This window comes from Paramisgurnus dabryanus, chromosome 15 (assembly GCF_030506205.2).
Source record: "Paramisgurnus dabryanus chromosome 15, PD_genome_1.1, whole genome shotgun sequence".
NCBI classification, from domain to species: Eukaryota; Metazoa; Chordata; class Actinopteri; order Cypriniformes; family Cobitidae; genus Paramisgurnus; species Paramisgurnus dabryanus.
The window spans coordinates 14,429,202-14,453,881 of record NC_133351.1 but is presented as its reverse complement, the minus strand read 5'-3'; the positions used below and the strand labels follow the sequence as shown (position 1 = coordinate 14,453,881).

Genomic DNA, 24,680 nt, shown 5'->3' with positions numbered 1-24,680 from the left:
CCCGCATCTCGTGACAATTCTGCGCACGCAAACCCTCTGCACAATTAAAACACTGACGTCAGTAGTTCCATCATTTGACAGACGGGCGAGTAAACCAATCAGTGACCCAGAAAAACAATTGCAACCAATGAAACTCTAGGGCGGGTCCCGAGAAGGCTGGTCTTTGAGACTGGAGAAGCAGTTCTTTAGGGGAGGAGGCGAAAGAGAGTTAAAGTGAAGATGGCGAGAGGCTCCCGGTGTTTGAGAAGAGCGGTTGCGGAATGTATCAGACACTTACCGTCCACAGCCAGTCGAGAAACACCGGGCAGGAATGGAGTGAGGTAATTAACGACTGGTTAATGTTTCATCGTGTCTCTGTGCGGTTATGAGGTCGAAGTGGTTGGTGAAGAAACTCGAGCTTGCTGACGTTAGTTTGACGATAGGTTTGCCCTAAAAGTGTTTCAGATTTAGGGACAACGTGAGTTTTTATTTTTATAAAGTCTTTCTTTATTTTCCAGATCATTTACTAAACGTTAGACGAGCCACGTTAGTAAGAACCACCAAAAACTTTACGTTGGAGAGAGAGAGAAAGTAAGAGAGGTAGTCACACAGCTGGTTGCCAGATATTAAGTGACAGTGGCAAGGTTAAGGTATTATGTAATTGACCAGGTGAGCTTTATGGCTTAAAATTTTGGAAAAGCTGGTCATCTACTAGTTAAGGACCGTGTTAGTTCCTATTGTAATATTTATAAGTTGTAACTTAGTATGCATCCAAAGAGTTTTTCTTCGGCGAAAAACTTGGGGGCAGCCCTCAGAAGAACCATACGTAACGTGCAATGGTGCCTTTATTGCCATGTAATTTGAAGATCTTTGCATGTATAAGTTTAAGACCAGCTGTTACGTTAGTGTGTTGTGACTGACGCCATACACCACAATGTGACGTCAGCACAAGTGCTTGCTCGTTCAAATTATTGCCAGGAACTTATTGTACCCATACCACGTGGAGGGGTACCAGGTGCCATGGTTGGCATAAGGCCATGTCAAGCCTCTGAATTTGACCGCTTTATCATGCCTTGCTGTCACAGTTACGTAACACTTGACAGCCCTTGGCACTGTTTGCTCCAGCATGAATGGACTGAGTTACTGTACCATTTATAAAACAAAGCCCCATATATTTCTTTTCCAGATATATGGATATGATTGACATTTATGTAGAAGTTATACTATCTGCCTTGACTTGGATGTAGTGGTGTGTATAGTCACCGATCACCCTCTCCTTATATGTGTCTGTCTAGGATGACAAACAGAGGGCAGGTGAACATGGGTCCTCTGTTTCCTTTTAACATGGTTTCCACCACATGATTGCATAACTCCATGTATTTTTGTAGTTTATGATGCATGGTTTAAGGTTCCTTAACCAGACTTTTTAATAAATAAAATATGCGTTGCACACCACATATTATGGACTGGTTGTGTGGTCTAATTTGTAAAAGGCTTCTTAAACCCCTACAGGCTTTTCATTAGCATTTCAAAAGCTTGTCACTCAGACCCCTTCAGATTTAATTAACAACTGCATAACAATTAACACTAACCCCTAATACAGCAAACTGTTGCAACTGTTTTCACAAGTGTGAGACTGTTGACATAGCACGTTATACTACTGTGGATACATCAGGATTAGACGTTCAACCATATCTGTGTTATAGGTACATAAACCACAGGTAATATTGATAAATCAATGCATTTTGAGTTACTCAAAAGTAACTTAACTAAAAACTGTTGTTGTTTAAAAATATTTACTTAAAGCTTCATGAAACAATTTATAATGATCTCATAATATTTAACATGGCATGTCCTATATCTGTGCATTTGACAAACGCTTTTATTCAGAGCGACTTGCAGTGCATTCAAAAAAAAATTTCTATGTGTGTTCCATGGGAATCAAACCCACTCTACAAATAGTAACAGAAGTTATGTTTGGTAAAACAACTGCTTTTTTAGCCTCTTTTTTTTCCCTCTTGATCCACATGTCTTTATCTGAACTTGAGTCTCTTGTTTGTTGCACTTCTAGGAATCTATTTCTATGGATCTGTCCAATCTTATCTTACAAATAGGAGTCGTCTGTCCCCCTATCCCTTGTGCAGACAGGGCCTGACTAGCACTAATCATTATGTGTAAATAAAGGCTTTAACAATGCATATATCTTATGGTATTGAGTATTTTGTTAATGAGTGACATACTTTCTCCCTGTTTTGTAAACAGATATCTGTCTTCATGTGGGATTCTGATGACCAGGGTGCCGCCCCTCTTCAGGGCTCTTTCAAGTCGTGCAGTCGTAGCTCCAGCCAGGAGCTTCTTTAACCTCTCGGAGTCCTTTAACAAAAGGAAAGAGTACTCTGAAAGACGTATCATTGGGTATGTTCCCAATAATGATGCATGTTCTGTTGCTATTTTTATTTTTGCTGATGTCTGTGATTAATTTAGCCTCACCAGAGACTCTGTGAATGTTGCTTATGTAAGTAGGCATGGGACTGTTTATGGCAACAGCCTTCTAGGTATCTTATGGCGCTTTTCCATTGCATAGTACCCTACGGTTTGGGTCAGGTCAGGTCAGCTCACCTTACTTTGGCTTGGTTAGCTTTTCCATCAAGTTTAGTAACACTTCGTAGTTGGAGGGATTGTAGGCATGTCATTATATTTGCCCTGCCTACTGCTGTTACGTCATACAAGTGAGAGCATCGTTGTACGTTCCCATACATTCATTTACTTCTCAGTCTGCCACAAAATTAAAATTGACCACCACAAATAAATGTTTGCACATCGCGTTTATCACTACCTCTGTATCACATCATGACAGTTTCTGTACAAACACCCATGGCGTCAGTCGATGCGCTCCACTGAGCCTCGTTTAAGGCATATATGTGGAATTTTATGGTGTTCCTGATTCTCAACCTGTGGATGTTTTTCATCACCAAAAGGAAGTTTGGAAACTTATAGCAGAGCATATATGACAACATGTTTGCTTGAGACGGCGCAAGCTAGCATGAAGGCAAAGCTAACCTTCACATATAGCGATGACGCTGGAAGTAACGATTCTTTCAGACCAATCAGTGGTGTACAGTGTTTTCGCATCATATTTTGGAATCAGCTTGGGTCACTTGGAACCCCAACCGTGGTGGTACTAAAAAAAGTATCTGGTACGACGTACTGCACCCAGTGGAAAAGCCCCCAAAAGTAATCTGACCCGACCCAAACCAAACCGTGGGGTACTATGCAATGGAAAAGTGCCATAAGGTTATTGAAGTATGGATGTGTAAGCAGCGATTATCTTACATTTGTTTTTTAGGGCAGGTTGAAACTAATCTTGTGTACCAGTGGAAGAACCCAGCTATTGGTTGTACATACAACACTGAATAAATTAAAGCAGACTTCTGTAATTCAATTTATAGTCATGCGAAAGTAATACAAAAACTAATACATATGGGGTGGTTTCCCGGACAGGGTTTTAGATTAATCCAGGATTAGGCCTTAGTTATGTTAGGACATTAACATTTTTACAAACAATTTTACAAAACTATTCTGGTGTGCATCTTAAGACAAAACAATGGCACTGATGTCAATACAAGGTGTCAATGTCAATACAAGGTGTTTTAAAATTAAGGCAGTTCAAACATGCATCCAAGACTGGGACTAGGATAAACACTGTCCGGGAAACTGTCCCTTTGTTTTTGTGCTACTAAGTTCCTCAAACAAAACTGTAAATATATGTCTTAATTCTGGTAACACAAGAAACATCAGCAATTTTCTATTATCAAATTTGTTTACTGTACCACCGGATACAACAGCCTTATTTCATGGTTGACTATTGCAGCAAATAGTGTATAGGGCTATCTCTGAATGCTTTATCTATTACCTTTATCTTTTCCTTGAAATGTTTGAGACGTTCAGCCTCCGATGCGGCCACTTTCTCATCTGTTTTGTCACAATGGACCTTGTATACAAGAAACTGGTCTTTGACCTTTCATTAGTTTTGATCCCATTCTGCAATGACGTCTCACACTGATATAGGGTGCGGTGATGTCTGCTTTAGTTGATCTGTGTCTTACTAAACCATCATAAACATGTTTTAGTGACATCAATAAAACGATCCTCAACCTTTTTTAGGCTTTAGTCCGGTGTATATAGTACAAAGCTCTATATACGTAAAATATCCATTCTTCTGAAATAGCCTTGAAAGCCGTCCATGATTTATAGACAAAGGTCATTTGTGTTCTTTAGACTATAGCTTGAGTGGGTGGCTGTCCAGTGTAAAGGCTAATCCTCAGGGGTTGGCAATTGGAAGGTTTATGAGCTGTCACCATTGTGCCTTTGGGCAATGTGCTTAACCCCAGGTCACTCCACTGTATTGACACAGCACTGTAAATCCCGAAAAATAGTTTTGTTTTTACGTCTACGCATAGTTTATTTGACACAGACATTCCACGTATGCACATTGCGACACAGTGCAATGCATCTCCTAGGCTTCCATGTACAAAGAAACTATTTTTGTCATTTGCACAATGGCTAACTATCTTTTCTTTGACTTGAAGGTACTCCATGCAGGAAATGTATGAAGTTGTTGCCAAAGTAGAAGACTACCTGCTGTTCGTGCCCTGGTGCACACGCTCGGACGTTATATTTCGCCGCTCTGGATTTTGCAAGGCCAAACTGACCGTGGGCTTCTCTCCTGTTGTAGAAAATTACACCTCTCTTGTTTCTACAGTTCGCCCTCATTTGGTCAAGGTAGGTTAAGAGTGTATTATTGTCTTTGGCCAGCTTTGATACTTAAATTAGGGATTATAATGACTGTTTTGTATCAATTAATGGCAGTGATTTAGTAACACTCATTATTAGACCAATACTTAAAGGAAAACACCACAGTTTTTTCAATATTTTATTATGTTCTTACCTCAACTTAGACAAATTAATACATACCTATCTTTTTTTTCAATGTGTGCACTATTACTCTTTGTACAGCACCTTATGAATGTGTTAGCATTTAGCCTAGCCCCATTCATTCCTTAGGATCCAAACAGGGATTAATTTAGAAGCCACCAAACACTTCCATGTTTTCCCTATTTAAAGACTGTTACATGAGTAGTTACACGAGTAAGTATGGTGGCACAAAATAAAACTTTTGTTTGGAGCCATAGGAATGAATGGGGCTAGGCTAAATGCTAACACATTTAAGAAGCGCTGTAGATTAAAAGTGCACGCATTGAAAAAGATAGTATGTATTAATTAATCTAAGTTGAGGTAAGAACATAGTCAAATATTGAAAAACAGTGGTGTTTTCCTTTAAGGCACAATAGCAACGTTTGCATGCAAGTAACTAATCTTTTTGTAATTGTTTTCTTGATTACTCAATCGGATTTAAAAGCCTTCATGTAAACGCCAATCAATACGATTGAGGTTGATCGAATGCAAATTTCGAATGTATTGATTCGACCATCAGGAGAAAAGTATGCATGTAAACGACAAACGCATGAAAGAGAGTATTTTCTCAATCGGATTTAAAAATACCTTGTGCACATTTGAATAATTGTGCTTAAGTTCACGTCTTATATTTACCACTTATTTACACATCACATGATTTTCGACACAGAAACATGCAATAGAAAGGCAATGGCCTCACGCATTATTAAGGTAATGGGGTCACGCGTTGTACATTCTGTGGCGTTAATGTCTTTCATAACATTACATAAAGGAATAAAATAGCGTTGTGCCTTTTTGAAAGTGTTTTCTTTGCCTATATCTGAAAACTTCTCAAGAACAAACCTTTTTTCACCTTTTTTTTTTTTACTTTGTACATTTATCCAAAAATAAAGCGTAAACTCAATGAGAGATGCTGTGTGCTGCGTTGCCAAGTCCTGCTTTTCTCAGACTTCAGATTTGTGCTACTTGTAAACAGTTGAAGCAAGTTTTTTTTTTTTTTTTTTTTCGGGTTAAGGATGAAATAGTTTATTTTATTAGTTAGTGATATTTGTGCTGTGAATAGTCATTGGGATGCTTTTGGGAAAAGTTTGAATGTCCATTAGGCTGGTTTTGATATGTAAAACTGGCAACCCTGGCTGAGCTTGTGCAGACATTTGGTACGGATTATATAAAATGTACATGTAAACAAACATTTTAATCAGATTGCAATGTTTGGGGTACATGGACATAACCTGCAATCGGATTAAATTCAGTCGGATTGACAAAATTTTATGAATGTAAACATAGCCCATGTCACTTCAATTGTAAGTGTCATACCTAATTATATTCTGTGTTGATCCTAAGGCATCTTGTTCTGATGGAAAACTTTTCAATCATCTGGAGACAGTGTGGCGCTTTAGTCCTGGTCTTCCTGGTTACCCTCGTACCTGCACACTTGACTTCGCTGTGAGTACTGAAACTGAGCATAAGAAACAGAGTTTGTAGTTTATTATCCTCATAAAGCTGAAAGTGTGTTTTTAAAGTCCCTTTACAAATACAAATGTCAGTCAGATGTCAATCCATATGTTCCAACTAATATGAATTCCCTCCCTCTGTGTCTGTTCCCAGATTTCCTTTGAGTTCCGCTCTCTTCTGCATTCTCAGTTAGCCACTGTTTTCTTTGACGAGGTGGTGAAGCAGATGGTGTCAGCCTTTGAACGGCGAGCGGGCAAGCTGTATGGGCCCGAGACGCAGATCCCACGTGAACTCATGTTCCATGAAGTCCACCACACGTAGTTCATTCCACACGCTCAGACTGACGGGGGAAGTTTGGGGGTTAATGTGAGCAGTTCAGGGAACTGGGAGTTTTATTGAAAGTATTCATTTAGAGTATTATAAGGACAGTCGAGAGCGGAAACTCTGTGGCTGAGTGACGTCAGTGCCTGGTCCAAAACAAAAGAACTCATTTTAATTTTTAATGCTAAAAACATGTGGCTGGATCTTTTAGGGGACTTTATTGTGCTCTAGTGAGCTTCACCCCACTACCTCCATGTTAACCTTTTAGAACCCGCTTTCTCTATGAAATGGCACCTGAAGCTGTGTTTTTAATACAAGGACCTTGAGACAGCTACCAAACACCATTATGGCATTTCGAATGGCACGATATACACGTGCCATAGGTTGCTTTGAAAGGACGACAATTTAAAGTGCATTATGACTTCATGTTGCTGTCGTATATCTAGTAAATAGTGTAAATATTGAAAAGCGTATAGGTGATCCTTTATGATTTCAAGGAAGCGATGAGGTGATTCTACTTGAGTGCATGCGTCACACGCAGAAAAAGTCGCAGCCAAAAGCACACGAGGTGCTAACAGGGTATCAAAGCTGTGCAAAGGACTGCTGAATTATTGTGTGCAACCTCAAAGAAAGGCTTGCAGAGAAAATGCTTACATAAATCATGCCTTAAACCCAAATGCTGCCATATAAAAAAATTCCTTATGGCTAAAGGGATAGAGAAGTTTGCACAGTTTCGATTTACCTGCAGCGATTAATGCACTCCTTGTACCTGGGAGCGTGCGATGCAAAATAAAAATGTTTGTGACTTCTACATGTTCAGATGAAAGACTTTTTATCTCCTAGAGGTGTGCAATATATTTGGATTGTGTTCTTTTTATCCGAGCGCTTGCCAATTTGTGATATCCACTGCTTCTAAAAGGGCCCAAACTCTGGGAATAGAGGAAGTACTGACTCTGTCCTAGAGCTCTCAACTGATTGTAGTGAGGTATCGGTCACAACAGACCTTTAAAGATTCCAATCCACAGCCGGTGTGCTTCCTGTGCTTTACTGCCTTTGTACCGACAGTTACATATTTATCATTATCTTAAAGAACATGTATGCATAGTCATCCTGTATTTATTTTGGTTATGGGCAAACCACGTGTACATATCTGATGTAAGACCACAGACTAAACTATAGTGCACAATTCAGCTACAAAGAAATTATCTTTTTTTCTTTTCTTTTTTTTTGTGATCTTTTCTTTGTTTTAATTTAGGTGTTTTAATGAGTGTGTTGTGGGTGAATATATATCCTGTCTGCATGGTTTATAAACTATTTTTATATGTAAAATGTGTCTGGTGTGGTTCCTGTGAAGCATTTTGTTTGTCAACATCAGGTTTGGACTGACACTTAAAATAGATCGATCATGTGAGGGATAATATTAGAAAGCCTTCAAGCCATTAAATTTATGACCTCTAGTGGCTCGTGTAAGTGACAGCTTTTCAATCTTATTTAACTCTTTGGCTGTTTTTGGAATACTAGTGTACTGCAATATGCACTGTATAGTCTATTTATAACTATTTTTTAGTACAGAAACATACATGTAACATTTATTAATAGTACTTAAATGTTCTATGATAATGCAAACTGTTTATTACTGAATACATTTACTGATGTAATGATGTGTTATTTAAAGTTATTAAAGGATACTTCTTGTTAAACGTACATCATCTTAATAGTAATGACTATTGAAATATATCAGAACTGTTATGGTCATATAGCTATAGTTTATTCAGATTTACAGTTGAGCTCATACATTTACACCCCCGTTTGATAATCTGTAAAATGTTAGTATTTAGCAAAAAAATTAAGTTAAGCTATAAACAGGCTATTTTACAGAACAGATGTCACAACACAGAATAACTGCCTTTACAAAAATAGCCCATTTTAAAAATGTACACATTTTTTCTTATGTAATTTGAGTGATCCACTTTATTTTTATTTTGTTAAATACTAACATTTTGCAGTTTTTGGCATAGGGGAAAATAATTTGTGAGCTCAAATGTATATCTTATCAAAATTCATTAACTAGCTGGCTCTGGATTTAAATATACACTATGGGGCAGTTTCCCAGAAAGGGTTAAGATTAATCCTAGGCCTTAGTTATATTAGGACATTGAAATAGTTTTTAACCCTTTACCTGGCACCCTTTTTGAGTAGGAGGTGAAAAGGTGATGTACCCCTTAAAATTAATATAACTCATATGGCTTTTTTTGGTCTAGAAGCCTAATTTTGGTCTTGTTTTAAAGAAAACACTTATAAAAATTACGGAAGTCTCTGGAAGTAAAAATATTACATAATATTTATTTTAAAAAATGAATAAATAAATAATAATGCAATATAATATTTTTTTATACATAAAATTATAAAAAAAAATGTTTGTGTTGGTTTGCTGCATATTCTTGTTACAAATTAATTACAGTCACTGCATTATTATTACTGCTAAAACGTTTTTAAATTATGAAAACTACATTCTTAGACCTTTCCAACAATATATAGTTTGTCGTGCTAGATTAACATTTACAAGAAAAATATTGAAGGAAACTCAGGACAGCTCACGGGACAGTGCCAGTTAAAGCAAACCTTACAAAAACATTACAGGTGTGCATCATGAGACAAAACAACATTGATGTGTTGTGTCAATGCATGGTGTTTTTAAATTAAGGCAGCTTAAACATGCATGTTAGTCTGGGACTAGGATAAACCCTGTCTGGAAAACCACCCCATCTTATCTATCATCCACACACGACAGATGCATTAAAACATTACATGCATTTATACAAAAACGAAACTATTCTGGCCAGAATATTAGCAGGGATGAAACATCCACACAATCTTGTTTTTCAAACATTTAGCTTTATTAAATAAAAAATACAGTAATTAAAGACTACATTGTACAAAACATTGATGAATGATCGTTGCGGCACATTCATAGAGAATGTACCTTCTGTTAACAAAATCTAATCTCTTTCTGAACAGCAGTTTTGTTTTGAAAACAACTTTAGGTACCACCACTCATAATAAGATCTGTAGAATGAATTCACATGGGTTGTGGTGTAAAATGAATATTGTCTGGCATGCTTTGTAGGGCTGTTTTAAAACTGCTGTGCAACAAGTTCACCATCCCCTCAACTTAACCTTCCTAATAAACTAATAGTCTTGACCAAAAGATCCTCAGCCCCTAATCAGACCCATGAACACATGACAACATTAGCATACATTTCAGGCTGATTTCCAAATATTCTATTCACTGACCTGTTCTTTAATATAAAATAACAAAGAGATGTGTAATCCCAAAATGAGCTTTATTTTTATATGAAATAATGAACAGTGTACAAAAAAAGAACTGATCAATGAGAAGGAATTTTTTAGATACAACTAGTCAAAGTATCTGCTTTCTTGCAGATTTCAACCTGAATGTCTTGCTTTATAAGCCCCTTCAGAACCAGCTTTATGCACAATGATAAACGCTTTCAAACAATACAACAGCATGAAGCAGTTTTCAATATGCACATTCCCATTTAAATGGTTGGATGGAAACAATAAGCACAATGCTAATTATCCAAGCAAACAGACATTTTCAGGATAGAGTCATGTCTTCGGTCATGAGCAGAGAGATGAGATCAGATGGGATGGACAGTGGTGGAAGATGGGGGGATAGTAAGGTCCATATCTTTGCTCCGTGTCAAGACCAGCACTCTGTATCGGCAGGTTTTTCTGAGTTGAAAGAAAGGGGCGAATCATGTCCCCTGCCCACAACCCTTCTTTCTAAAGTCATTGAAGTGTGGTTTAGAAGCCTCCCATGCCTCCCATACCACCCATACCTCCCATGCCTCCCATTCCTCCACCTGGCATTTCCTTCTCTTCCTTGGGGATCTCGGTGACGACGGCTTCAGCAGTGGACAGCAGAGACGCAACACCTGCAGCATCAAGTAATGCGGTCCTCACAACCTGCAGAGAGAGACATTATGACCAACTTCATCATACTCAATTTATTCAAACAATTTCACTGTATGACCCTAAAGAAGTTATCCGAATGATTGAAAACAATATCAAAACCAACCTTTGTGGGGTCAATAATTCCTTTTTCAACCATGTTGACATATTCTCCATTCATGGCATCATATCCAATTTCTGGAGCACTCTGTAAAATCTTCTCCACCACCAGAGATCCTTCAACTCCTGCATTCTTAGCAATGGTCATTGCAGGAATACGCAAAGATCTGCGAATAATGTCAATACCTTGAAAAGTAGAAAAATAATATCAGATTAGGGAAAGCCAAGAACCAAAAACTGTGCTGTCCTTCATGTGAAAATCAGGATTATATCTGCATTGCAGCCTCTACCTATTTTCTGATCCTCATTTAGAGGCTTGATGGTATCCAGGGCTGGGATGCAGCGCAACAGGGCGCAGCCTCCTCCAGGCACAATTCCCTCCTCCACAGCAGCTCGCGTGGCGTTCAGAGCATCAGTGACACGGTCTTTCTTCTCATTTACTTCAACATCACTTGTTCCTCCAACCTAAAAAAGACATCATGCTGTATATTCACACCAGATCTTGTAATGGTCCACTAAAATCTGGTATTGTCCATCACAACCATACCTTAATCACAGCCACTCCATCAGAAAGTTTTGCTAGCCGCTCGTTGAGTTTCTCCTTCTCGTAGTCGCTGTTTGTGCTCTCCAGTTGTTCGGCGATCTCGTTCGCACGTTTCTCAACAGCTGCTGGATCACCACGGCCTTTGAGGAGCATCGTGTCATCCTTGGTCACGATGACCTCGCCAACCTTGCCAAAGTCATGTGCCTGGATATCCTCAATGGCCAGACCGACAGCATCATCACCAAACACCTAATAAGAAAAATTCAAGCATTAGCCTCACTATACAAAAAAGCATAATTCATTATAACACAGCACATTCACAAAAACACCATAACTAGATTGTAATTAAAACTTCAGATGTAATCAAATATCATTCAAATAAGCTTAAAACATACTGTGCCACCAGTGGCCACTGCCATATCCTGCAGCTGGTTCTTCCGGTTGTCCCCAAATCCTGGAGCCTTGACTGCAACAACTTGCAGTCCAACCTTTAACCTGTGAATGAGGTTTAACATGGACCTTTAACTGGGTACTCCTAAAGCAGATAATTGCCATGGCTTCTACTAAAACACCATAGTTACTATGATTGTCACTACAATACAACTTTAACAACTTGCTACTAACTACCAACAGTCATAAAAAAAAAAGAACCTGATCTTAAATTTATTCCACTTAAACAATACTATGATAGTTATACAGAACCTTCATTTAGCACAATGATACATTTTGTAATAGATAATCAGTCATGAGCCTGATTCATAGTTATCTTTTTGTGTGATTCTTGTCAAATTGTAGCAATGATGCTATGCTAATGTTTAATACAAACCTGTTGAGGACCAGAGTACTGAGTGCCTCTCCATCCACATCTTCAGCCACAATGACCAGAGGCTTGCGGTGCTGGTTGGCAAGTTCCAGTGCTGGCACGATGCTCTGTACGCTGGAGATCTTCTTCTCGCTTAGAAGCAGATAAGCATCCTGGAACTCACATTTTTGACCTACATAAAATAAAGCAAGCAGGCGGTTATGCCAGTCTATAGATTGATATTAAAAGGGACACTACACTCTTTTTGAAAAAAAAAGAAGCTCATTTTCCAGCTCCCCTAGAGTTAAACATTTGATTCTTACCGTTTTGGAATCCTTTCGACCGATCTCCGGGTCTGGCGCTACCACTTTTAGCATAATCCATTGAATCTGATTGGACCATTAGCATCACACTAAGAAATAACCAAAGAGTTTTATTTTTCCTGCTTAAAACTTGACCCTTTTGTAGTTACATCGTGTACTAAGACCGACAGAAAAAATTTAAAGTTGTGATTTTCTAGGCTGATATGGCTAGGAACTATACTCTCATTCTGGCGTAATAAACGAGGACTTTGTTGCTGTACCATGGCTGCAAGAGGCGCAATGATATTACGCAGTGCCCGAAAATAACCCCCTGCTATTGAAAGTTAGTAAGGGGACTATTTTCGTTTGCTGCATAATATCGTTGCGCCTCCTGCAGTCATGTTACGGCAGTAAAGTCCTTGATTATTACGCCAAAATAGGAGTATAGTTCCTAGCCATATCTGCCTTGAAAATCACAACTTTTAATTTTCGGTCGGTCTTAGTACACGATGTAACTACAGAAGAGTCAAGTTTTAAGTAGGAAAAATATCGAAACTCTATGGTCATTTTTGAGCACAATGCTAATGGTCTTATCAGATTCAATGGATTGTGCTAAGCTATTCTAAAAGTGGAAGCGTCAGACCCGGAGATCAGCTGAATGGATTCCAAAACAGTAAAAATCTAAATGTTTAACTCTAGGGGAGTTGAATGTCCCTTTAACAAATACTTACCTTTAGCGGTGTTGATGAAGTAAGGAGAAATGTAGCCACGGTCAAACTTCATTCCCTCAATGATCTCAAGCTCATCGTGTAAAGTTTTACCATCCTTTAAACAGGAATGACAGTCAGAGTCAAATCATCAAATCATATCATCTCTACTAATATTTCCTTCTGCCGAAGCCTACCTTTACAGTTATAACACCTTTACGTCCAACTTTCTTCATGGCATTGGAGATAATCTCACCAACCTCAGTGTCTCCATTGGCAGAAATAGTGGCCACCTATACAAAAAGTGTTGATGAGAACAAAAATGTCAGAAAGATACGTTTTTTGTTGTTTTTATAACACTGGAGCATTTTTGGTAAGCCAACCCACTCACCTGGGCGATTTCCTCTGGTGTTGTGACTGGCTTTGAGGTTTTTTTGAGTTCATTGATGACCGTCTCCACTGCAGTCATAACTCCTCTACGGATTTCAACAGGGTTGGCGCCTTTGCTGATGGTGTCAAATCCCTCCTTGGCAATAGCACGAGCCAGCACTGTGGCGGTTGTGGTGCCGTCTCCAGCCTCCTCATTAGTGTTGTTGGCTACGTCTTGTACAAGCCTGGCCCCGATGTTCTTATACCTATCCTTCAGATCAATACTTTTGGCCACCGTGACACCATCTTTGGTGACCTTGGGGCTTCCCCAGCTCTGCTCAATGATGACGGTGCGACCCTGAGAAAGAGAAACACAGTTAGTTGTCTAGTGCTGCAGTCTATTGGATAGCACTCCATTATCCTAGCAGCATACAAGTTAAAAACACAAACTACTGAAACTAACATACCTTTGGTCCCATTGTGACTGCCACAGCATCAGCCAAAAGGTCAACGCCCTGGAGCATGAGGGCCCGGGCATCGGCTCCAAACTTGACGTCCTTTGCGTACGCACGGGTCAAATGTGGGGCCAGCGCCCTGCACACTGGCCTCATCTGTTTCATCACAGTGGGTAAACGCAGCATTTCTACAAGATGGAGAATTAAATAAATTGATCAATTATAGAATATAACAAATAAACTGAACAAACTGATAGCATTCTAGTTTAAGTTCTGGTCGAGGTCTTGTGTCAAGGTCACATGAGAAAAATTTAGGATGACAAACAATTAGCCTTTGTCCCTACTGGCCCTTGAGTGCACTGCACTGAGACATTTATTAATCTGTCCTTCTCATGCTTGCTGGCCAAATATTAAAAGGCTTCTGTTAAGTCACTAAAGTAATGTTCTGGTTCATTCATATGAACATTAAACTGTCTTTGATGTGTGGCTTTTCATTTTTGGTAAATATTGTAGTAGTGTGTATGCCTGTGGTATCTATCTGCAACGGAAAACAAGTCAACCACTAAAAAAAAATATTAAGTAATAAATTAAGGTGGAAAGTATAAATACATTTAAGTGTAATGCGTTTACGTCAACGAGAGCCCTCAACGAGCTTCTCCTCTACCCCACGTGTGTTCAGGGCGTCACAAGGTCAAAATCACTCCGCGTCATGGCAGGGACGGAAATGATCCCTTTCATCTCCATGAGTTCACGTTACAAAGTTCCTTGGGTATCCCTTTTGTTGTATAAAAACTAATCATTGTGGGCCTTACAGACATTAAATATAGATATGGTCTATTTAGGCCTCGAGATCAAATAATTTGCTAGAGTTAGCATGCCATGCTATAGCAAGCCATAATCAGCACTAAATTTATAGAATTTCTTGATTTGGAATACACTTTAAGAAGTAAGATGTATCACAGCAGGACATTATAACAGTAATGCATTATAATTAGTGCAAAAGCTATGCAAAAATACATTTGTTGTTTCCATTGTAGTTATTAAATAGGTCTGAATCAATGCATCTTTTCTATGTGACATGAACAAATGACAACCATATAGACACTAAACATGCATATTGTCGTTTAAAGCACCAGCTGACTGTTCTGACAAAACGACATCACATGATGTTACGTACAATGTGCATCAACCCTTGGGCTGTTTAATTTGAATCACATTAATATTACCAGGTCAGTAAAGAGCGTTATGCACTCGATTATGCTTGTAGTCTTGTATAAATAAGAGTAAGGCTGTAAGCAACTTACTGTAAAGTGTTCTGGAGGTGAATGAAGGGATGAGTGTGTCCGTCTGTACAGCAGACTGAATGATATAAGCACGAGAGCCGCTTTAGAGCTGCCGCAGTTACATTCACCGCACATGTGTTCTTCATCCGGGTAACCACCCCCTTGCCCCGACATCTGAATAACAGAATAATTTCAGCAAAAGCTTGTGTTTTGTGAACGTTCTCTTACATTTATGCGAAGTGTTAGGCTTTATTGTCATTTATTATTTCACATAATTGAAATTGATGACAGACACTTTTTCAAGTATATAAAAATGTTCTATTTAATTGATGTTATGCTCGTTCCGGGGCGTCAAGTTCGAGAATTTTCGCAGATTCTATTGGAGAAAAAAGCGAGGTCATAAGTCAAGATTGTGCAAGAACACATTTTGTTGCAATAGATATTTTATATTAATAATTTACACATCGTGTTTCTTACAAGTTACACTCTTGAAAAAAAATTAAAATATTAAAATGAAAGTCCGTAACATTTAATCTATATAGGAATATTCTAGATTTCATGACGGGTTCTGTAAACCTTGTAATATGGCGCATGCGCAGTGCGTTTCTAGTCCTTTCTTCACGTGGGTCACAGTAGTGAAGTGGTACAGTTTGATTGTCTTGTGCTCCTCTGCTGGACGTGCATTTCATAAAGATCATTTAAAATGGTAAGACATCTATAATAATTACTTCATTAAGATTTTAAGCTACACAAATGAGTCGTTTCTCTTATTACGTGATCTCGCTATGACGCTACAGTTTCTAACACTCCATCAATTGTAACATCAAGGTCATGGTTAGTAATGTAGTCATGCTAAGCGTTCTTCGCGTTACTCTAAAGCATGGTGCCACTTTTAACCTAATACGCAGAAACTGTCTGCAGAATCAGGTTTAAAATGGGAGATAAATGTTTAACGCAATTACACAGTTTTCATAGACGAATTTGAGGTACACTTATCAAAATTGACTGATAGTTCTAAATCTAAATCTTAGAACAGTCTAATTGTAGAAACATTGGACATATATTTGGTTTAAGCCTGCATGCATATACTATGGCAACTAAGGAGGATGTCCACGTGCATTAAGAATTACCATTCATCCGGTAATTAAACTATGCACGTTAAAGATATGGCATTTTTAACCCAATTTTAATTTTTGTAAAGTTGTCATACTCCTCACAAGGTTGTCATATGATTTTGAAAGGCTTCGATGCGTTTGATCATGTCAACCAATAGCGTTTCAGCAAGATATGATCACTTCCGGGTAATTTTGAATGAAGTTGATTAAACGTGTGTGTGCTGTACAGTAACTGTGATTTCTTTATCTTTAGGAAGATATTAAGAAATAAAAAACTATGTTTTTTTAGCAGGTGTGGACGTTTATTTGTGTATTCAATCTTCCCTTCTGACAAACATTAAAAAATATTTTATTGTCTATCACACTTGCTGAAAGCTATTTTGTGACATTAGTTGTTGATGCTGTGTTACAACAGTCTTGGCATTGAGTTGAAATGAACAAAAAATGTATTCTAGAATTTTCAGAAACGTTCCTGACAGTTCAGCCTTGAGGTTTATCGTGATGTCTGTCCTTTGTCCTTTAGTGGGATTGTAAACATTTACAAAACCTCTCAACCTCTCTCCTCCCCCACATAAATGCTTAACATCTCCTATCCCATCTGCCCTCTCTCATACATGTCCTTCTCTCAAGGTCACACACATTAACTTACTGTCAAGACAAGCAGCTGCTCTTGTCTTTGAAAATACTTTAAATGCATTTATTCCCCATAAACTGACCATTTGGCACAAGCTGCAGAGGAATGGGAAGACTTGTGTATTTCTGGAATGCTCCTCTGCTGGTGCATTTGATTTGAAAGCTTAATCTCTACATTATATTTGCTATGTCTTTGCTTTACAGCAGGCTTTCCGGAAATTTCTTCCCATGTTCGACCGTGTGTTGGTTGAACGGCTAGCCTCAGAGACTGTGACAAAAGGAGGCATCATGATTCCAGAAAAGGCTCAGGCCAAAGTCCAGCAAGCAACAGTAGTAGCAGTGGGTCCAGGATCCACCAATAAGGTAAATAATTTCTTCTTAGATTATATAAAAAAAATATATATTGTATAATAAACCATTTCTCTTTGCATTGTGTGTGAGATATAAGTATGTATGTAAAAGTGTATTTTCTTTCAGGATGGGAAAGTAACCCCTGTCTGTGTCAAAGTTGGTGATAAAGTTTTGCTGCCGGAGTATGGAGGAACTAAAATTGTTCTCGAAGAGAAGGTTAGAACATTTGTCATGAGCCTCAAATAATTCTTGTCCAATAAAAAAGTTACTGAGTTTACTTGTTTTTTGGAGTTCTTCTCACTGTCTCTTAATAATCATTAAATATATTTTGTGATTTGTATTATAATAAAATTATTTCAAAATGGCCATTTTTATGATGCATTGTATTTTCTCTTGTAGGATTATTTCCTGTTCCGAGATGGAGATATTCTTGGCAAATATACAGACTGAAGTGCTTGTTGTTCAGCCATCTGTTTCATTCTGAATTTAAGAGTGAATGGTTATCCAGTTTTTGTTTCCTTTTTTATGCCATTTGATTGTAAATAAGTATGATCATGTTTTGTTATAATAAAGTGATCTTGATGTTTAGCCTTGTTTCTTCCTTTTAGCATATAATGTAGGAATTATGGATTTAGACTTAAAAACTGGGTATTAGGAAACACAATGGGCCTCATTTATGAAACACTAGTGTAATGAAGATTTTAATACAGTAATTTATGTAGGAATTATTTTAAATTATTTGAACGAAAATAATTTTTAAATGAATAAAGTTTTCTGACTGTCATAGTCCTTGTTATGTTTGTAAAAAGTTTTTATCTGTTATCAACATTTTGTAAAGAATGTATCAAGTGACATAAAACATCTTATTTTCTAGAAGGTTTTATTAATTGATAAATAAATGATAGTGATGTACATAAGCATTTAGATGCATTTTCATTTTTTTTTTCAGACACAAATTTTTAAGATGTTAGATGATTTTGTTATGTTTTTAAAATGTTACTTATTTCTAATAACTCAATTATAAATCAAAAGAAAATCCATTTGGGGGATGTTTTAAAACCTTAAAATTAATTTATATTCCAATGGACTTCTCCTAGAAGTATAATAAATATTAATTATTTAAAGACTACTATTTCTTATATTTTTCATCTTAAATATTTTAAAATCTGAATATACCAAAAATATAATAGAGGTGAAACCAGTTATTGGAAAAGGGTCTATCAAATAAAAGGAATGAAAGAAAACTTAAATGTTTAAAAAACATAAAGTATTGTCTTTTCAACGAGGTGTTCAAAAACTTCATAGAGTGCCTTTCCACCCAGGTGAAAAAGTAGTACACTTCCATAGTGTACTTAAAGTGCTTCATTTTCGCACACTATTTTTGTACTTAATATACAAAAAATTCATCATTAGTACTTCTTAAGATGTTCTTCAGATCATCTAAGTGTACTTCACTGTGCTATTTTGAGACACGGTAAATATGAACTAAAATGTGCTAAAAATGTATTAAAAAATGTATTTAGGTACCACATGTTGTAAACTTGAAACCATCTTTGTATGAAAGTTGAGTTCAAGTTTCATACAAGTGTTAACTAAATAAATAAATTTTTTAATACAGAAATAGTATGTTAAAAGTGCATTTTAGTTCATATTCACGGTGTCTCAAAATAGCACAGTGAAGTACACATAGATAATCTTAAGAAGTACTAAAGATGAATTTTTTGTATATTAAGTACAAAGATAGTGTGCAAAAATAAACCACTTTAAGTACACTATGGAAGTGTACTACTTTTTCACCTGGACACTTTCTGCAGGTCACATAACGATTTCAGACTTTAAAATAAATGTAATTTGGTTTGATACGATGTGTATTTTTAAGGGTGATTCAAGTGTCCAAATCATATTGGGCTCTGTGCTTCTTGTGTAGTGCATCTTCTCGTCCGCTAGGGGCGCGCTGTCAATCAAACGCTAAATCTGTCGAGATGGTCATGGCGGAGGGCACAGCTGTTCTGAGGAGGAATAGACCAGGCACGAAGGCGAAGGTAAACGCAATTTCCTATATACATTTAGCTTTTTTCAAATATTATTTCCATTCATAAGATATATTCTAATGCAATAACTCAATTGAATACTGTCTGTTGTCCTGGGATCGGAAGCCACGGCTAGCTAAGTTAGCAGTTAGCCAAGAAAAACTAACACGGCTAGAAAGGCTTTTGTCTGAATACTCTAAAATACAACTAGTTTGTCACGAGACATTTACTCTCTTGTTTAAAAGTGCACGTTTATATAGTTAAAAAGGAGTCGGTAGCTGTCTGAAACGACAGGTTTCAGTGTTATAACATTAGCTATTTGGGTAACAGCAAATAGCAGCCGTGTGTAAAGTACCCGGATCATATTCGCTACCGAGGCTCAAAATCACCAATAACACATTAGTAGAAATTATGTAGATATTAAACATTTTGTATTATATTATAAGTAAAATATATACATTCGTATTATCAGTAGTTACACGTCATAATTTTAACTGTGGTTACTAATCAAGAACTACTATAGTACATTTTACTGAGAAGAGAATATCCAAAAAGTGTGTTATTACAAATGTGATTAATTTGTTGTGTATTACAAGTGTAAACAACAATTGTTTAACACCAGACTTTATAACTAAGTATTTCTAGTAGTAGTATTTCTCTGCCAACTGGTTTTGTTTCATCCATTAGGATTTCTGTAACTGGCCTGATGAGTCATTTGAGGAGATGGACAGCACTCTGGCTGTTCAACAGGTGAGTGTTACACAATAGTTTTTTTTTTAACATTCACATATATGCATTCGGCAGATGCTTTCATCCAAAGTGACTTACAGCCCATTACAAGTTGTGTATTTTTATCAGCATGTTTTTATCTGACTTTGAATCCATACTCATTCACGCTGCTAACACAATGCTCTACCACTGAGCTATAAAGTGGTGGCTTGCTTGCTTGTTTACCCAAAAATGACAAATGTGGCCATTTCATTGGAATTTTCAAGCTCTTTTTTTCAGTCATTAAAAACAGACAGATACTCTCTTTTGTGTAAGAAACTGACCTAAAATTGCTATTTATTTGCTAAGCACATTTCCTTCCATCAGAACTCCCAAATCCTATTTGTGCTTGCACATATTCAGACTTGTCACATCATGCTTTGGTAGACTTCATGTCATGTGTCTTGTTGTAACTGTTGCTTGAATATTTAAAAACTGGTTGTGATTTCCAGTTTGTGACTTTTAATTGTATTTATCAACCGACATTGTTTTTTTATTACAGTATATCCAGCAGAACATTCGCTCAGATTGTTCAAACATAGAGAAAATTATGGAGCCTCCAGAGGGACAGGATGAGGGTGTCTGGAAATATGAACATCTCAGGTAGATCTGCATTCCTTGTTTTGTGAAAACAGGCTGTCAGATGCACTTTGCTGCAGTTGCTTGTGAATCTCAGACATGTGTTTGGTTTTAGCTATAGGGGAGAGCGGGGCACAAAACGCTTTTTGGTTTTGGCTCAATCATTCAAAAAATATTTGAGAGTGATTAATTATATTTTTACCCAAGCAACACACACATCTCTGCTACAAATGAACATTTGAAGTTTGTTCTAGTACTTACCATTCTTGGACAATTACACCAAATGTGACAGAAGTGCAAACGTTACAACTTACCCCATAGGTGGGGTTAATTGTAACAGGCAGGGGGTTAGTTGTAACACTTGTTAAAAATGAAGTTTGCAGGCAAATATTTTAATACTATTTTGTCTATATACTTGAAGTGGATATTGTTTATATATCTGTCTATAATAGAGAGGTATACACACTGTATTAATTCATCCGGTCCTTTTCTAACAATAGTTCAATTATAAATGGATATAAATGTCTAAAAATGTGAGAAAAGGCAGCACAATTATGACAAAACAATTTTTATATGTGACCCAGTCTGTAATAAACATACAACAGTTTCAAAATTAAATTCTGAGATAATGAGCATCAAAGTCTGATTTAAGCCTTTAATTTCATTATGATTTCAATCTTTGATGTGATCTTATTCAATCAATATTAAAGATATTAACACCAATAAATTTGACACATGATTTTTGATAAGACGGGCACATTTATTTTGTTGTCACCAGCAATCATTCGTGTATAGCCTATTTAAAACAACGGCAAGTACGCTAGCTGTTTTTATATCTTAAGTGCTGAGGGGTTAGTTATAACACAGCGTTAAAATGAACCCCGCTGGGTCAAAATATTTTCAAGCCCACCAAAAATGTTGCTAAGAGCTGCAGACATATTTCAAAACGATGCTATGTTTAAGTCCAGTGGTTTTCAAACTGGGGGCCGCGAGATGCTGCCAGGGGGGCCCCAGTTTTATGAAATTTTATGAAATACATTAATTTATCATGAATTAAACCTAAAAAAATACGGGCTACTAACCATGTTTTTTATTAAAATGTTGAGTTTTAGAACAGTTTTTGTCACAAATTTTCTTTGGGGGGCCACGAAGGAATGCACCATACACAAGGGGGGGCCGCACGCTGAAAAAGTTTGAACCACTGTTGTAGTCAACAAGACACTGATTAATATGACATAGCATTGAATTTGGTATCTTAAACACCCAACTTAGAAACCGAAAAAATAGAATGATGAAAAAATTGATTTACATGGCACCAAAACACTCGTTCATCAATAACTCTCTGGGAATACATTATAGGTTTCCAATAATTTGCAGGAGATCGTCTTTTGGCAGCGTGAAAAATATACCGGAAAATCAAAACGCTCAACCTTGTGCAACAATGTAAACAGTCCGTATTACAACTAACCCTGTGTTAGTATTTGCCTCGCACACCCCTAATATTAAAACTCAATGTCTGTTTTTTGATTATAGACAGTTCTGCTTGGAGCTCAATGGCTTGGCCGTTAAACTGCAGGTAATTGGATGAGCCAACATTATATTGTAGCACTGCTGTTAATATAAATGTAATAAACATATCCTATAACAGATCATTTTAAATACTCTTGTCTTAAAATTATATTGATGTCGTCTTTTCACTATAGAATGAGTGTCATCCAGAAACATGTACCCAGATGACTGCCACTGAGCAGTGGATCTTTTTGTGTGCTGCTCACAAGACTCCCAAAGAGGTTAGTGGTTAGTTCACAAACACTTGTCCCAAACCAGTTTAAGAGCAGCCTTATGACCAAATACTTGTTTTTTGTCAATCTCAGTGCCCTGCTATCGACTACACAAGGCATACCCTTGACGGAGCTGCATGTCTCCTCAACAGCAACAAGTATTTTCCAAGCCGGTAAGCTTTCTATGAATCCTTATCCAATTCTAATATTTTTTGCAGAGTTATGTTGACTGGTATAGCCACCTTTTTACTGCTTTCTGTGTAGTGTCAGCATTAAGGAATCATCCGTGGCCAAACTGGGCTCTGTTTGCCGTCGTATCTATAGGATCTTTTCTCATGCTTACTTTCACCATCGCCAGATATTTGACAAGTATGAGGTAAGCACAACATATAAACAAATTTCATGAACTGCAACTGAATATTGGCTCCATGTCAAAATGAACAGTTTCAGCCAATGTGTGTGCGTGCACTTTGATTGTATAGTATGGTCTCATTGGCTTAACTTTGTTCAAAGTCTCGGTTGATTTTCCAGTGCATTTGAAGTTGTAATTTTACTATGCAAAGAGTTTCAGATCAAAGGTTCAAAATCAGTTAATATGTTATCTTTACAAAGCAGCTGCCTAGATGGATATCACTTAGCTAAGCTTGGTAATAAGTTATGTTCACATGTGTATTTCCTGTAATGGTCAGTAGGAGGCATCTGTGGACCGATTCTATAATAGTTAAGGGACGTCAGTCTTGAATAAGCGACTATTATCTCTCTCCACAGAATGAGACTTTCTTGTGTCACCGCTTCACTCGGTTTGTGATGAAGTATAACCTCATGTCTAAGGACAACCTCATTGTGCCCATCCTGGAAGAGGAAGTCCAAAGTGCCACCGCAGGAGAGAGCGACGCCTAAGCTGATCTTGTGCATTTACGCCTGTAATATCCAGACTGCGATGGCTTTGGTCATTTGACACATTTGTTACTTTCCACTCACTAATGCTATATAAAAACTTCGTCTTTTAGCTGTAACAATCGAAATGTAACATCAGCAGCTCCTTGTACATAGCTCACTCCTCTACGATCCCCAGTGTAAATCCTGCTTTACTAGTAAGAATGACTTTTTCCTCTTCCCTCTCGACTATAAAGGAGTCTGGTGATATTCACCCTGTCTCTTCCCTGGTTGTTAAGTTATTACATGGGTGGAGGGCTCTCATATGGCCCACTTTGTCTTTTTTTTTTTTAAATAAATTAAAATGTATGGTATTTTCATTATGTCAATTGTTAATAAAAGACTTGTACCTAGCACACTCTTTTTGTCGTGTCATATCTTTAAAAAAATGCAAACAACCACTTTATTGTGAGGTAAATATCCATTTAATAAAATATTACAAAACTATGTTGAATGTTACTATGTTCAAATCTTCAACTGCTACAGCTGGTAAATAATACTGATTGGTTCTGGCATATTAGAATACAATGCACAACATCTTACTAATTTTTTCTTAGCTCATTTCTAACATTTACAGCAGCATGACATCTGTTTTGCAAGCTTGAAACGTGCTTACCCCTATTCTGTCTTTCTCAAAAAGAGGGATGAACAAAAGATGTACAAGGTTAATGCTTTACTGTGTTCACTACAACTTGAAAATGAATAAGGTGCCACAAGCAGCATAAATTTGACTACCGAGCGCAGGAGATCTACACTACACAGTTACCTAAATGACAAAGTACCCTCCTTAAAGTCCTTATAGCATGGAATTTGACTTAACATGCAAATCTGCTTGGGAGTGTTTCAGTGAATTGCTTTTCGCTTTTGGAACCACTGATAAAAAAATAGTAAAAGAAATTCCTCAGGAGATAAGCATACAAGTTCAATTTTGCACCACTTGAGGTCATGGCACATCAAATATGTTAAGATCTTTGTAAGTCAAGGCTGAAGCTCCAAAGATGCAACACGAATTTCCACTTTGCCAAACGCTGAACGGAGAATTCCTGTTGTCCAAAGTCTGCACACCAAACAAATATCCACATCCTAAAGAGTGCCGTGTTTGGACACTTGAGTTCCTGAATGTCGCACTAAACCATTGCAAGCATTAAAATGAACAACCGTTTTAAAAATAAGAACTAAACAAAACAGGAAAAATTAAGAT

The 24,680-nt window shown here is 37.3% G+C and overlaps 3 protein-coding genes across 5 annotated transcripts; 2 read left to right on the top strand and 1 right to left on the bottom strand.

Moving 5' to 3' along the window:
- The first annotated feature begins 161 nt into the window (after nt 1-161).
- coq10b (coenzyme Q10B) lies at nt 162-8,058 on the top strand. Its single transcript, XM_065251798.1, has 5 exons — nt 162-320; nt 2,242-2,394; nt 4,569-4,761; nt 6,298-6,399; nt 6,562-8,058. Exons 1-5 carry the CDS (start codon nt 220-222, stop codon nt 6,727-6,729), a joined length of 717 nt encoding a protein of 238 aa, XP_065107870.1. The 5' UTR covers nt 162-219; the 3' UTR covers nt 6,730-8,058.
- A 1,546-nt stretch (nt 8,059-9,604) lies between these two features.
- Nucleotides 9,605-15,437, bottom strand: hspd1 (heat shock 60 protein 1). The gene is made up of 11 exons (XM_065251797.1): nt 15,308-15,437; nt 14,016-14,191; nt 13,571-13,906; nt 13,377-13,472; nt 13,204-13,297; nt 12,195-12,363; nt 11,764-11,863; nt 11,372-11,617; nt 11,115-11,289; nt 10,832-11,010; nt 9,605-10,719 (listed from the first exon to the last, which is right to left on the bottom strand). The coding sequence occupies exons 2-11, from the start codon at nt 14,187-14,189 to the stop codon at nt 10,558-10,560; spliced, it is 1,731 nt and encodes a 576-aa protein (XP_065107869.1). The 5' UTR covers nt 14,190-14,191; nt 15,308-15,437; the 3' UTR covers nt 9,605-10,557.
- A 413-nt stretch (nt 15,438-15,850) lies between these two features.
- Nucleotides 15,851-23,837, top strand: LOC135733342 (MOB-like protein phocein). 3 transcript variants are annotated; one of them, XM_065251803.1, is made up of 9 exons: nt 15,851-15,992; nt 17,239-17,397; nt 20,103-20,165; nt 20,686-20,786; nt 22,296-22,338; nt 22,466-22,552; nt 22,637-22,716; nt 22,808-22,919; nt 23,312-23,837. In XM_065251803.1, the coding sequence occupies exons 1-9, from the start codon at nt 15,990-15,992 to the stop codon at nt 23,441-23,443; spliced, it is 780 nt and encodes a 259-aa protein (XP_065107875.1). In that variant the 5' UTR covers nt 15,851-15,989; the 3' UTR covers nt 23,444-23,837. The 3 variants fall into 3 exon arrangements, with proteins under 3 accessions (XP_065107875.1, XP_065107874.1, XP_065107873.1); XM_065251801.2 differs by lacking the exons at nt 15,851-15,992; nt 17,239-17,397 and adding an exon at nt 19,294-19,427; XM_065251802.1 differs by lacking the exons at nt 20,103-20,165; nt 20,686-20,786; nt 22,296-22,338; ... (2 more) ...; nt 22,808-22,919; nt 23,312-23,837 and adding exons at nt 17,512-17,601; nt 17,785-17,973.
- Nucleotides 23,838-24,680: the final 843 nt, after the last annotated feature.

Excerpts from the sequence above, each read along its gene's own strand:
- coq10b (XM_065251798.1), top strand. The coding sequence starts at position 220 with ATGGCGAGAGGCTCCCGGTGTTTGAGAAGAGCGGTTGCGGAATGTATC. Across the intron at positions 321-2,241 it reads CCGGGCAGGAATGGAGTGAG|ATATCTGTCTTCATGTGGGA; the intron begins GTAATTAACGAC and ends TTTTGTAAACAG. Across the intron at positions 2,395-4,568 it reads TCTGAAAGACGTATCATTGG|GTACTCCATGCAGGAAATGT; the intron begins GTATGTTCCCAA and ends TTTGACTTGAAG.
- LOC135733342 (XM_065251803.1), top strand. Across the intron at positions 17,398-20,102 it reads GTCCAGGATCCACCAATAAG|GATTTCTGTAACTGGCCTGA; the intron begins GTAAATAATTTC and ends TTCATCCATTAG. Across the intron at positions 22,339-22,465 it reads GCTTGGCCGTTAAACTGCAG|AATGAGTGTCATCCAGAAAC; the intron begins GTAATTGGATGA and ends TTTTCACTATAG.
- hspd1 (XM_065251797.1), bottom strand. The coding sequence starts at position 14,189 with ATGCTGCGTTTACCCACTGTGATGAAACAGATGAGGCCAGTGTGCAGG. Across the intron at positions 13,473-13,570 it reads CACCAGAGGAAATCGCCCAG|GTGGCCACTATTTCTGCCAA; the intron begins GTGAGTGGGTTG and ends CTTTTTGTATAG. Across the intron at positions 11,618-11,763 it reads CAGTGGCCACTGGTGGCACA|GTGTTTGGTGATGATGCTGT; the intron begins GTATGTTTTAAG and ends TTTTCTTATTAG.